The sequence below is a fragment of the Chlorocebus sabaeus genome, chromosome 7 (assembly GCF_047675955.1).
Source record: "Chlorocebus sabaeus isolate Y175 chromosome 7, mChlSab1.0.hap1, whole genome shotgun sequence".
Taxonomy (NCBI): domain Eukaryota; kingdom Metazoa; phylum Chordata; class Mammalia; order Primates; family Cercopithecidae; genus Chlorocebus; species Chlorocebus sabaeus.
This window is the reverse complement of record NC_132910.1, coordinates 38,842,936-38,858,108: the sequence shown is the minus strand read 5'-3', so window position 1 is coordinate 38,858,108 and position 15,173 is coordinate 38,842,936. Positions and strand designations below refer to the sequence as shown.

Sequence of the window (15,173 nt, the reverse complement as noted above, 5' to 3'; positions counted from 1 at the left end):
TCTTTGGCTTCCCAAAGTGCTGGGATTACAGGCATGAGCCACCACACCCGGCCTGAGTTCTTTTTCTTTTTCTTTTTCTTTTTTCTTTCTTTTTTTTTTTTTTTAGATAGAGTCTAGCTCTAGCTCTGTTGCCCAGGCTCAAGCTCCACCTCCCGGATTCACCCCATTCTCCTGCCTCAGCCTCCCAAGTAGCTGGGATTACAGGTGCCCATCACCATTCCTGGCTAATTTTTTTGTATTTTTAGTAGAGATAGGATTTCACCGTGTTAACTAGGATGGTCTTGATCTCCTGACCTTGTGATCCACCCGCCTCGGCCTCCGAAAGTGCTGGGATTACAGGCGTGAGCCACTGCACCTGGCCCATTTTCAGGTATTTTGAAGTAGCTATTTTGATGTGGCCATTTTAGTATCAGAACTTTTTTTCTTTTGGAGACAGTCTTGCTCTGTTGCCCAGGCTGGAGTGTAGTGGTATAATCTTGGCTCACTGCAACCTCTTCCTCCTGGGTTCATGCAATTCTCCTGCCTCAGCCTCTCGAGTAGCTGAGATTACAGGCGCCTGCCACAACACATGGCTAATTTTTGTATTTTTAGTAGAGAGGAGGTTTTACTGCCAGGCTGGTCTGGAACTTCTGACCTCAGGTGATCCACCCACCTTGGCCTCCCAAAGTGCTGGGATTACAGGCATGAGGCACTGCGCCCGGCCTATCAGAACATTTTTATGCCACCAAAAGAATTAAATTCTCAGCTTGCTTTCACTATTAAGAAATATACAAATCCCAGTGCTTTGGGAGGCCAAGGCGGGCAGGTCACCTGAAGTCAGGAGTTCAAGACCAGCCTGGCCAACATGATGAAACCCTGTCTCTATAAAAATACAAAAATTAGCTGGGCATGATGGCGGGTGCCTGTAATCCCAGCTACTTTGGAGGTTGAGGTGGGAGAATCACTTGAACCCGGGGGACAGAGGTTGTAGTGAGCTGAGATCACACCACTGCACTCCAGCCTGGATGACAGAGCAAGATCTCAAAAAAAAAAAAAAAATACATATATATATACACACACACACACACACACACACATATATACACACACACATACATATATATACACACAAAACATGTTCTTATTTGGGATAGCTAAAAATTAAAATAATTGAACCCTTGGAGATAGAGAGTAGAAGGATGGTTACCAGAGGCTGGGAAGGGTAGAGATGGTGTAGGGAAGAAGTAGGGATGGTTAATGGGTACCAAAAAATAGAACAAATAGGCTACTCTGGTTGCACTGCCTGTGAGTTAGCCCTGCTCTGCAAGGAGCAGCCATAAAGAATCTTTTGTTAGTAAAAAAAAATTAATAATAATAATTTAATTGTACATTTTAAAATAACTAAAAGAGTATACTTGTATTGTTTGTAACGCAAAGGATAAATGCTTGAGGGGATGGATACCTGATTTACCCTGATGTGATAATTATGTACTGCATGCCTGTATCAAAATGTCTCATGTAACCCTGAATATATACACTACTACGTACCCACAAAAATTTAAAAACAAAATTAATACAAAAAAAAAAAGAAATACAAAACAGACATTCATATCCTGGGGAGATAATAGGCAATGATGAAGAAAGGGTCAAGAGTGTCTGGGAAAATCCTTTGATAATATGAAATAGTATATAGGTATAAATGGTGTTGATCCGGGCTCAAAAAACTTAGCTTGACACTTCACTAATGTAAATATAATCTGACGAAATTCAATTCTGACTGTATATAGATGTGAGGCACCCTGCCCAGCCTACAAATAGTCTTTACAAATAGTCTTTACAATCCAGTGGATGCCTTCTATTGCTCTTAGCAGCTAGTCTTGTTCTTTTGTTTATATTTTCTCAGCTGAAATCATTTCACCAATGATAGCTGCAACAACCTTTGAAATCTGGCCATAAGGTTTTACATAAGCCCTTCCACATAACCATTTTAATTTCTCAAATGCTCTTTCTTCTGGATCAATACCAAAATAGAATTTTCAAGAGAAAACACACATAGCATGCATATATACCAGAAAAACACACGTATGTATTTTTATATTATTTACCTCATTTATATTTCTATATTTTGTTGTTTTGTTTTGTTTTTTGGGTTTTTTTTTTTTTTTTTTTGGAGACAAAATCTCGCTCTGTCACCCAGGCTGGAGTGCAGTGGCACAATCTCGGCTCACTGCAACCTCCACCTCCTGGGTTCAAGCGATTCTCCTGCCTCAGCCTCTTGAGTAGCTGGGATTACAGGCGGGCACCACCATGCCCGGCTAATTTTTGTATTTTTAGTAGAGATAGGGTTTCACCATGTGTTTCAGGCTGGTCTCCAATTCCTGACCTCAAATGCCTGCCTCGGCCTCCCAAATGCTGGAATTAGAGGCGTGAGCCACCTCAGTTGGCCAATATTTCTATATTAAGTACCCTCATAGACACCTGAGCAGGTCAAGAAGAGACCCTTAAATCATGTTACTTGTAGACAAGTATAAATGATTTTAAAATAATGATGATAGTAATAGCAGTTTACTGTGTGTATTAGATACAGTGTTAACTCCTTTACATGCATTATTTCATTTGTTTCCACAATGACTCACAAGGAACTTGTATTAGTATCTCTATTTTGCAGAGGAAGAATTGAAGTTTTAAGAGGTTAGGTAACTTGGTCAAGGTCCAACAGATAGTGAATGGCAGAGCCAAAACTCAAGGTTCAAGAAAACCACTCTTCACCCTTAAGCCTACTGCCACCTAATGGAGAGCAATTGAACAATAGAACAGAAAATAAATAGAAATAAAGAAATAGAAAATGTGGCCAGCCTAATAGTGTAATCAGTTTTCCACAATTCTTCACAGTAGTCCCTGATTTTGCCACGTTCATTTAACTTTTATTTTTTGAAACAGAGTTTTGCTCTTGTTGCCCAGGCCAGAGTGCAACGGCGCGATCTCGGCTCACCACAACTTCTGCCTCTCGGGTTCAAGTGATTCTCCTGCCTCAGCCTCCCGAGTAGCTGAGATTATAGGTGCCTGCCACCATGCCCAGCTAATTTTGTACTTTTAGCAGAGACAGGATTTCTCCATGTTGGTCATGCTGGTCTCGAACTCCCGACCTCAGGTGATCCACCCGCCTCAGCCTCCCAAAGTGCTGGGATTACAGGCGTGAGCCACCAGACCCGGCCTAATTTAACTTTTTTTGCTTACCTTTTGAAGTAATGTTTTTAAAAAAATGCTACTTAGCCAAATGCCTCTTGAACTATGGTCAACAGAACAAAGTCAAGAGACTAAATTGCAAAAGAAAATTTCCACCTGATACACTTGAAGATATATCTATTTTGGACATAAGTGCGTAAAATAAAAAGAATTTTTTCCCCTGTTGACACATGGATTACAAAATCACTTTTATCCAGATCTAGCAGAAAAATACATACTCCTTTAATAGTCATTGCATACAAGACCGGGAATGGTGATTCATGCCTGTTATCCCAGCACTTTGGGAGGCTGAGGCAGGCAGATCACTTGAGATCAGGAGTTCGAGACTAGCCTAGCCAACACGGTGAAATCCAATCTCTACTAAAAATACAAAAATTAGCCAGGTGTGGCGTGGTGGCATGCACCTTCAGTTCCTGCTATTCCGGAGACTGAGGCAGGAGAATTGCTTGAACCCGGGAGGTGGAGGTTGCAGTGAGCCAAGATTTTGGCCACTATACTGCACCCTGGGCAACAGAGCAAGAATCTGTCTTCAAAAAAAAAAAAAGCCGTTGTGTGTAAACTTACCCTCATACCTCTTAATTAATTTACTTTTCTTATTTTATTTTTTGAAGGTGAAGGCAGAAATTGGAGATGTTAGTATTTTAGTAAATAATGCTGGTGTAGTCTATACATCAGATTTATTTGCTACACAAGATGCTCAGATTGAAAAGACTTTTGAAGTTAATATACTTGCACATTTTTGGGTGAGTATGGTTTCTTTTACAAAAATATTCCTTTTGAAAATCCCAAAGATTAAAGTGGGGCTTTCAGCAGACATAAGGAAGTATTAAATCCATGCTCAAGTTTTCTCCAGGCACCAGGAATAACATTATACAAAGAGATCATTTTTCATGCTATCACCAAATTCTATCATTCTTCCTCACTTACAATATTAATAATAATAATAAATTAATAAGAAATGTCAGGTATTGTATAGGTTTTAATTCTAAGCTAGGTTCTCACATTTCTGTGTGATCCTATTTAGAGATAAAGAAAGGAGTTGAGGACCATCTGAGTCATTGTCTGTGATTTTATAAAGGTGAATCCAGTTTGCTTTTAGATTGTCCTTTTTCTTTTTTAGACAGGGTCTCACTCTGTTGCCAAGGCTGGAGTACAGTGATGCGATCTCATCTCACTGCAGCCCCAACTTCCCAGGCTCAAGTGATCCTCCCACCTCAGCACCCCCAAGTAGCTAGGACTACAGGCATTAACACGCCCAGCTAATTTTTGTATTTTTAGTAGAGATGGGGTTTCACCATGTTGCCCAGGCTGGTGTTGAACTCCTGGACTCAAGTGATCCACCTACCTCGGCCTCCCAAAGTGCTTGGATTACAGCATGAGCCACTCCCCCTGGCTTTCAGATTTGCATTAGGCTCAGGCCTCATGTTATTTCCTGGCCCTAAAATTGCAAACCTTATTGTGAACCTCACCATTGAAGGTCTTAAGTTATATATATGTACATATGCTGTGTGTGTTTCTGAAGTCTTCAAATATTGCCTAAATAGCCAGTTCTTAAAAAGGCCCCTCAAAGATTTCTTGGATGAGAGTTTGGGATGACTAATCTCAAAAGAATATTGGGATTGATAAAAATGCAGTATTATTGTATGTTAACATTCCCAAGTTTTTGACATATATCTTTATATGTTTGTGTTTGTTCAAATATAAGTTACTGTCTCTTTTGTTGTTGTTGTTGTTTTGAGACAGGGTCTCTCTGTGTTGCCCAGCCTGGAGTGCAGTGATGTGATTTTGGCTCACTGCAGCCTCAGCTTCCTGGGCTCAAATGATCTTCCCACCTTAGCCTCCCTAGTAGCTGGGACTACAGGCGTACACCACCATGCCCGGGAAGTTTTTGTATTTTTTGTGGCGATGAGGTTTTGCCATGTTGTACAGGCTGATCTTGAGCTCCTGGGTTCAAGCAGTCCTTCTGCCTCAGCCTCCCAAAGTGCTGGGATTACAGGTGTGAGCCACTGCACTTGGCTGGGTATTATCTTGTTTGTTTCTTCATCCCAAGCATCCATTACAAGAGGTAGAGGGCTGGGGAACATAAAAATTTAGAAATTTTTTTTTTTTTTTTTTAGACAGAGTCTCACTCTGTTGCCCAGGCCAGAGTGCAGTGGCATGATCTCGGCTCATTGCAACCTCCGCCACCCGGGTTCAAGTGATTCTCCTGCATCAGCCTCCCCAGTAGCTGGGATTACAGGCACCTGCCACCATGCCCAGCTAATTTTTGCATTTTTAGTAGAGATGGGGTTTCACCATGTTGGCCAGGCTGGTCTTGAACTCCTGACCTCAAGTGATCTGCCCGACTTGGCTTCCCAAAGTGCTGGAATTATAGGCATGAGCCACCACACCTGGCTGAATTTAGCAATTTAAATGAGATGGACTCTCAAAGCTTTCAGTGGCCATTGTTTTGCTCAGGTTTTCTAATGTGGGCATCATATCCAGTCCCCTTATTGTTGCTGCATTTGTCATTTAGTTTATGTTTTTTTCATTTATGCCAGGATTCATGTTAAAAAATATACTTCTGTTTCAAAGTATTCCCAAGGGCTCTGTGAGTCTGAAATACAGTATTTTTTTTTCTCTTTTAATAAAAACTATTTGTAGACTACAAAGGCATTTCTTCCTGCAATGATGAAGAATAACCATGGCCATGTTGTCACTGTGGCTTCGGCAGCTGGACATATTTCGGTCCCCTTCTTACTGGCTTACTGGTATGTGAACATGTGTTTCCTTCATTGGTTCTTATGCTTACCTTGTGTGTGATATTTCTTACCCTGTCTAATGAGAACTCTTTGTATAATCATAATAGACTTGAAATTGTCCAGTCTATTATTGAGAGTTGTCAAAAAACAAGCAGAAAGAGTTGCATAAAGTCTCTTGTCTAACAACATTATCAACCATTAATCCCCTTCTAGAAGACCCTGCTAGAGGTGGCAGCCAGAAATTTATTCAGTTATGAGCCAACCACTTTTAAAACATTTCTCGTCTCTTTTAACAGCAAGAAATTACAAAACAAGAACAATAATTAGTATTATTAACAATTGTAACAAAATTTAATATTAATAATTTTTAATATTAACAAAAATGGGTAAATTTTTGCAGAAATGAAATCAGAGTGAGAGAAAGAGAATATTAGGCATAGTTTGGTGATTTTTTTTTTTTTTTTGAGACGGAGTCTCACTCTGTCTCCCAGGCTGGAGTGCAGTGGTGCAATCTCGGCTCACTGCAAGCTCCGCCTCCCGGGTTCACGCCATTCTCCTGCCTCAGCCTCCCGAGTAGCTGGGACTGCAGGCGCCCGCCAACATGCCCGGCTACTTTTTTTGTATTTTTATAGAGACTGCGTTTCGCCGTGTTAGCCAGGATGGTCTGGATCTCCTGACCTCGTGATCCGCCCACCTTGGCCTCCCAAAGTGCTGGGATTACAGGCATGAGCCACCGCACCTGGCCCGGTGATTTGTTTCTATACAACTTGCATTTGCAAGGGTATATAACAAACTGTTTTACTCTAATCACACCTAAAAAGTGGTTATTCTTAGGTAATGACGAGACAAGTAATTAAGTGATCTTTATTTTGTTCTTTTTGCTCATCTATATTTTCTTTCTTCCTTCCTTTCCTTCTTTCTCTTTTTTTTTTCTGAACATATATTTTCAAATATTAGTTTTCTAATAGTGGGATTTTAAACATGGAAAGAATCCAAACAAGGGAATTGGTTTTTTTAAAAATTTTCATGATTATCCGTTTAAAAAACATGCTCTTGTAATAACTGAAAACTTGAAATAGCAGTTCACAGTGACCCTATACTTCACTGGGGAGATCAGTGAGGCCACTGTATCTAGGATGATTCTACTGGTTACACACACCTTACCAATTCTTGGCTGTATTTTATGTTTTATTGAACACTTATTGTATGTTTAAGCAAATAATAACTTTTAAAATGTTAAATGATTGTGTAAATATATATGCATATATAATGTAATGCTCAAATTTGTTTTCTCCTTTGGAATTAAATATCTAAATTCTAAAAACATGGATATAGTTGTATATGTAGCTATAGATATGTATACAAATATGTAGACACAGGCATAGGTGAGTAATTTGTTTTTATTCAACTTGCATTTGCAAGGATATATAACAAACTGTTTAATCACACCTAAAAAGTGGTTATTCTTAGGTAATGGCAAAACAAGTAATTAAGTGATTTTTATTTTTTTCCTTTTGCTTATCTATCTTTCCTTTCTTCCTTCCTTTCTTTCCTTCATTCTCTTTCTTTTCTTTCTGAACATGTATTTTCATATACTAGTTTTCTAATAGTTTTTAAAATAAATACAGACTTGGGATCGGGCATGGTGACTCGTGCCTATAATCCCAGCATTTTGGGGGGCCAAGAAGGGTAGATCACCTGGGGTCAGGAGTTCGAGACCAGCCTGGCCAACATGGTGAAACCCCTATCTACCCCCATCTCTACCAAAAAATACAAAAATTAGCTGGGTGTTTTGACATACACCTGTAGTCCCAGCTACTCGGGAGGCTGAAGCAGGAGAACTGCTTGAACCTGGGAGGCAGAGATTGCAGTGAGCTGAGATCGTGCCATTGCACTCCAGCCTGGGCGATAGAGTGAGACTCAGTCTCAAAAATAAATAAACAAATAATAAATATAGATTTGGACTGAATTTTCAGAAAAAAAAAAAAAAGATGAAATAACTGGTGAAGCAGTCACAGAACAGACCTATGGTGTCAAGATTGTATATTGTCTCTTTTAGAGCCAGTTTAAGTTAGGTGATTACCACCAGCTATCAAGGGCTAATAAAATATGACATTTATTTCAATTCCTTGATGAAAGATAGTTACAGGTGCTGTCACCCTCCCTCAATCCCAGCCCCTGCAACTACTACACAACACCCTCCCAGCTCACCCCCAGCCGCTTATCTTAGTTACCAGGCACTGAGATAGGCAAAGAGGATCAGAGAACCCTGCAGGGCAGTGAGCTCTGTCATGCTGCTTCTTCTGTTTGCATAATAAACACTATAACTCTTTGGGTTCAGCCTTCATTCTGTTTAACTGTGCGTTTCACATTGAAAACCAAGCGAAAAATGTGCTTTTTGTGAGAAAGAAATTTATCTTCGTGATTAGTGGTGATGTTTTCAGCAGAAATAAAGGTTTTCATAAGGTACTGTCAAAGCAGTGATGCCACACACAGTTGTGCAGATTGTGCACTACACAATTCTACCATGCCGTATTCATATTGGGGTCCTTCAGACTTGAAGGATTTTTCCAACGGATGGAGGTAAAATTGCTTGAGGAGCGAAGTGGCTTTTTTTTTTTTAAACAGTTTCGCGCTGTTGCCAGGCTTGAGTGCAGTGGCGTGATCTTGGCTCACTGCAACCTCCACCTCCCAGGTTCAAGCAATTCTCCTGCCTCAGCCTCCCGAGTAGCTGGGACTACAGGCACCCGCCACCACGCCTGGCCAATTTTTCTTAACTTTTTTTTTTTGTTTGTTTTTTGTTTTTTTAGTAGAGACAGGGTTTCACTGTGTTAGCCAGGATGGTCTGGATCTCCTGACCTCGTGATCCACCCACCTTGGCCTCCCAAAGTGCTGGGATTACCGGCGTGAGCCACCTTGCCCAGCCGAGAAGTGGCTTTTAAGAAACCACACAAGGGTGCCATTTGGGCTAACATGCAGGGTGGCAACCACAAAAGCGGTTTGTACACTTCCAGCTTTGTGACAGAGCTGTGCTTTGGTAGCCCTTAGAGAACTCCTCTTCAGAATGCTCAGCTATCACTGACCTGAATTATTGCAATCTGTGATCCTTACTGACCACAGTTATCTTCAACTCTGTCAGCTCTGGTTTTTGCTCAGCATCTAATCAATGATAGGACTTTTACAGAGATGTGCTAAAGATTACTGCCAGCAGAAAGCAGTGTTTATCAGATACTGTTATTAACAATTGGGCAATTAAACTGAGACACTGCTTTTTAAAACATTTAAACATTTTTTATTGACACATGACGTACATTTATAAGAATGAAGAAATCGGCCGGGCGCGGTGTCTCACGCCTATAATCCCAGCACTTTGGGAGGCCGAGGCAGGCGAATTACGAGGTCAGGAGATCCAGACCATCCTGGCTAACATGATGAAACCCCATCTCTACTAAAAACACAAAAAATTAGCCAGGCATGGTGGCAGGCACCTGTAGTCCCAGCTACTTGGGAGGCTGAGACAGGAGAATAGCGTGAACCCCAGAGGCAGAGCTGGCAGTGAGCCGAGATCGCGCCACTGCACTACAGCCTGGGCGACAGAGTGAGACTCTGTCTCAAAAAAAAAAAAAAAAAAAAAAAAAAGAGTGAAGAAATCATAAGTCTGCAGCTCAATGAGTTACTACAAAGTGGATACATCCATTTAACTACCATGCAGGTCAAAAAATTAGAACATTACAGGACCCCAGAACCCCCTCTTGAAATCCTTCCCAACCACCAATCTCTCCTTCCTTCCCAAAGGTAACCACCATGTTAACTTATAACACCTTAGATTAATTTTGCCTATTTTTGATCTTTATGTCCATGGAATCACAATATATTTGTGAGATTTAGCCATGTTGTGGTTAGTAGCTATAGTGTGATCATTTTCATGGCTGCATAGTGTTGTATCATGTGACCAATTTATTTGTCCATTCTATTATTTATGAACATTTGGGTTGTTTCCAGTAAAAATATTATTTCTGAATGGCATTATGAATGTTGACTCAATCACTCACCAGCTGTGTGACCTTAGACAAGTTACTCTACTCTGTGCTTCATTTGCCTCATCTGTAAAATAGGTTAATAATAATATCTAGGCCAGGTGCGGTGGCTCACGCTTGTAATCCCAGCACTTTGGGAGACTGAGGCGAGCAGATCACGTGGTCAAGCGATTGAGACCATCCTGGCCAACATAGTGAAACCCCGTCTCTACTAAAAAATACAAAAAAGATTAGCCGGGCGTGGTGGTGCATGCCTGTAGTCCCAGCTACTCGGGAGGCTGAGGCAGGGGAATCGCTAGAACCCAGGAGGCAGAGGTTACAGTAGGCTGAGATCGCACCACTGCACTCCAGCCTGGCGACAGAGCGAGACTTTGTCTCACAAAAATAAATAAATAAATAAATAAATAAATAAATAAATAATATCTAACTTATTAGAATGATGTAAGGTTTAAATCATACACTGTATTGGACTTAGCATAAAATCTGAAATCTTGCAAGTGTTCAATAACAGGAGGTTGCCTGTTGGTATTACGTTTCAATTCCACTTCCTGATATTCACACAAAACAGGGAGGTTCCACCTCTAATTTTAGCTTCCAGAATGCTTTGCCCCAATGGAATTCATCATATATGCTCTGACGCCTAATTGTTGGGATGAAATGAGAGGGAAAATAAGATTATTGATTATTTTCCCGGTAATTCAGCCCTCACATATCATTGTCCTGAGTTACTACAGCCACAGAAAATAATCTATTCTAGCTGTAGTCGCCTATCTTAGGAAAAAATATTTTAATTTCTTTTTAAAGTTATAGTTCAGCAGTTTTAATGATTATTATGAAGAATGCAAGATAAAAGAACTGCATGTATGGTGTGGGAGGGTGAATATTTTGATTCTATTCTAAGTTTTTTTTTGCTGCTTGCTAAGTAATTTGTTCACAAGTATTTTGATTTTCAAAAGAAAACAGTTAGCTGGCTAATATATTCTGTCAACCCAAATAGCCAGTTTATAAACATGAAAAGTTACCAGTATGGAAATGCTCAGCAAAACTGAGTCCTGAACATTAGCTTGTAATAAAATGTTATTTAAAAGAATAATTTGGGCCCAGGCATGGTGGCTCACACCTGTAATCCCCCAGGCTTTGGGAGACCAAAGCAGGAGGATCGCTTGAGCTCAGGAGTTCAAGACTAGCTTGGGTAACATAGCGAGATCTCATCTCTACAAAAAATATTTTAAATTAGCTAAGTGTGGTGGTGCGTGCTTGTAGTCCCAGCTACGCAGGAGGCTGAGGTGGGAGGATAGCTTGAGCCCAGGAATTGAAGGCAGCAGTGAGCCATGATTTCTCCACTGCACTCCAGCCTGGGCAACAAAGTAAGACCTCAACACAAAAAGAAAAAGAAAAAAGAAGAATTTGGAATAAGAAACACTAACTCAGACAATTTTTTTCAGCCCTCCAAGACATCTGAATAATTTAGACTATTTCTAATATGAAGGAATTTGATGTAATATTACAAAGTGCAGGGGGCAAAAATCTCACTTTTAGCTTTCATATATACATATACGTCTTTCTATATATAGGTACACCCTAAAGTTTAACAATATGTTATTCCTTTTACACACTCAAGAGCATTAACTCTGAGTTTCAATATATTCTTGCATTTTTGGTCACTTAAGTAAAATCAGAAAATACAGTTTAGTAAAAGAAAAAACTAAATTTATGGATAGTCTCACCATGCAGAAATGTTACCGCAAAGGAGTTCCGATCCAGACCCCGAGAGAGGGTTCTTGGATCTCACGCAAGAAAGAATTCAGGGTGAGTCCACAGTGCAAAGTGAAAGCAAGTTTATTAAGAAAGTAAAGGAATAAAAGAATGGCTACTCCATAGACAGAGCAGCCCTGAGGGCCACTGGTTGCCCATTTTTATGGTTATTTCTTGTTGATATGCTAAAAAAAGGGGTTCATTATTCATGCCTCCCCTTTTTAGACCATATAGGGTAACCTCCTGATGTTGCCATGGCATTTGTAAACTGTCATGCCCTGGTGGGAGTGTAGCAGTGAGGACAACCAGAGGTCACTCTCGTGGCCATTTTGGTTTTAGTGGGTTTTAGCCAGCTCCTTTACTGTAACCTGTTTTATCAGCAAGGTCTTTATGAACTGTATTTTGTACTGACCTCTTATCTCATCCTGTGACTTAGAATGCGTTAACTGTCTGGGAATGCAGTCCAGTAGGTTTCAGCTTCATTTTACCCAGCTCCTATTCAAGATGGAGTTGTTCTGGTTCACATGCCTCTGACATTTCCCCCTTCCCTTTTATAAGAGAACCCTTAATCCTAAGGGTTGCAGAGGGATGAAAATCCATCTTTTGTAACTTCTTCAGGCTGAATGGGGCCATGATATTCCTGCCTAACTATTAGGGCCTCTTGTGTTCAGGGTAGAAGAGCTTAGTCAGAAAGCATCAGTATGGCAAGGGCCATTCATGACTTGAGTTTTGACAAGAGGTGATATCTGGGAGATTAATAAGTATTTAGTTTAAGAAAAAATTTAGTAAGCCTGTCCTGTGTTCCTATACAAAGGGTATAATAGCAATATATTTCATAAGAGTAAAGCAAAATAAGTAGTTATTCCAAGTAAACTAAATTAGAGGGCTTTCCATGAACTGGGCAACTGTTGAGACGAAGCTGATGTGGGGTTGCTAGCTGATTGCAGTGTGCCTAGAATTTTTCATTACCCATCCCTCTTGTTTCTTCTGAGCAGCAGTTAGAGATTCCTGGTTGGTTTACAGGAATAAACAGGGTTAGCCTAAATTGCAGAAACAAACTTAAAAACAACTGAGACTAGAATTTAATAACAAGTGTACTATGGTTCTTGAAATATAATATTCTCTCTCCAGTTTCCCATTTGTATTAAAGACAAATTATGGTAAGACTGATTTGCTTTATTATACTTGGTCTGATTATTTGTATAAAGTGCAGTGAGAATATTTTTCACATAGACTTTTTAATTGGCTTTGATGGAACTCTGTTTTATAAGGAATCTCAGGTAAGACTTTTTAAAGCTGAGCCCTGCCATGGGTTTGTACCCTTAAATACCTATGAGTTGGGTAAAACACTTTCCTTTTGGGGTCCCAAGATAACTTGGGCCTCCTGGACCTGTGAGAAAGTGACATTCTTTACTTACTATAGGTCAGAAACCCTGTACAGGGACTGTGTAGGCAAGGTATGAGGCCAGTTTCCCATAGGGCTTTTATTGGCTTTACAAGTCAAGTTTGATTCCTTAAAGGAAAGCACACCATTCCAGTCAAAGCCTTGGTGAAATAACCAATTTCTCCAAGTGTCCTGTTACAAAAGAAAACAGATTTTTATTGCACTTATGCAAATAACTATACCATAAGTTAAGAATACTTACAATTAGTTTCCAAATTCTGGAGAAATCAGGTAGAGAGAAACAAATATGTTTCAAATTTTGTTCATAGGAGTATATTTTACTTAATTGCTACAAACTGTAAATAACTTAAAAGAAGTTTCTTTGACTTTGAAAAATAAAACAAAGGATCAGCAATATTTTAAGCAAAGTTTAAAAAATTAGTTTTATATTGGTTCAGTTAATTCAGTTAACTCCTATTCTACTTGTTATTCATGAATATTCTAGCTTTTTATGAGAGTTTTGAAAGTTGTTTTCTTTATTTTAATGTTACAATTTCTAAAGTTATTAGAAACCTGCATTTAAGAATACCTGCTAGAGTTCTATAGTTGATTATAAACCACCTTTTAAAGAGGATTAAAACAAGACAACAATTGTCTGTGGATGATAAAAAGCTTTAGGACAGCCACTATTAAAGCCACAATTGATAAGGAAATTTGGTTACTTTTGTGGCACACAAAATTTTCCATAACAATTATAATTATTAGTAACATACACTAAGTCATATTAGAATTAAAGGAGTTTCTTATAACTTTGGAACATATACCAATAACATATTTATGCAAATATAGTCCAAAGAAAGCAAAACACTGTTTCACATTTGATAATGCTTCCTGGATGATTTTTATACCAAATAAGTAAAATTTCACCTTTGCATTAATGTATTATTAATGTTAAACCCAATTTTTAATAAAACCTTAGAGACACATTAACCTAATTTTAATGTTTAATCATAAGGTAAGATTTTTATAAACCTTTATAACCCTTTACATTTTTTTGTGAAAGAGCAGATAAGTCCTTTAAGAAAAACCTGTTGTGCTTTCATTCCAATGTTTAATTTATGGAAAAACTGAATAATACCCCTTTAACTTTAGCCAATATGTTCATACACAGAATCTCTTACAATTAATTTTTGTAAACTTTCCACAAAGGCCAGGCGCAGTGGCTCACGCCTGTATATCCTGGTACTTTGGGAGGCCAAGCTGGATGGATCACCTGAGGTCAGGAGTTTGAGACCAGCCTGATCAACATGGAGAAACCCTGTCTCTACTAAAAATACAAAATTAGCCAGGCATGGTGGCACATGCCTGTAATCCCAGCTACTTGGGAAGCTGAGACAGAAGAATTGCTTGAACCCGGGAAGTGGAGGTTACGTTGAGTCAAGATGACGCCATTGCACTCCAGCCTGGGCAACAAGAGCGAAACTCCATCTAAAAAAAAGCCTTCCACAGCTTCTTTAAAAAAAATTTTTTTTCACTTAACACAATCTTTTAACACTTTAATCTAGGCAGAAAATTATCCACATTCCTATGCCTTCTTATAATTTTTTTTTCTTTACCAAAAACACATTTCACCTTTTTTATACACTTTGCATGTAAAACTGTTTCTTCAGTGGTCTTAATTACACCAGGCAGGACACACCAGGCAGAAGTGCAGATAAGGGCTGACTCTCCAGCATAGCCAGGGGGCATGGCTAATTCCACATGTCCTGGACGCCTTATCTAGAATCTGATGGCTTTAAGGTAGGTAAATAGAACAATTTTCAAAAGTTAAAGAAACAGTTTGACCTTAAAGGATTTAGCAAATCTGATATCTGACCTTAATTTAGACCAAATGTCTACATTTTTAAGACATTTTGTTTTACCAATAAACTTTAAAACTGTCTTTATTTTCAAAAGATTACTAAAGTCACATGAACAAAAAGGCATTAAAGTTTCTATTTTTCTGACAAAATATTTGATTTATGCACTTAT

General features: G+C 39.2%; 1 protein-coding gene across 1 annotated transcript in view; it reads left to right on the top strand.

Moving 5' to 3' along the window:
• Window positions 1-15,173, top strand: part of HSD17B11 (hydroxysteroid 17-beta dehydrogenase 11) — a 70,187-nt gene that overhangs the window by 15,136 nt on the left and 39,878 nt on the right. The window contains exons 3-4 of the mRNA XM_007999187.3: window positions 3,837-3,968; window positions 5,869-5,975. Coding sequence (XP_007997378.1) covers window positions 3,837-3,968; window positions 5,869-5,975 — 239 coding nt within the window. The remainder of the gene's footprint in view (window positions 1-3,836; window positions 3,969-5,868; window positions 5,976-15,173) is intronic.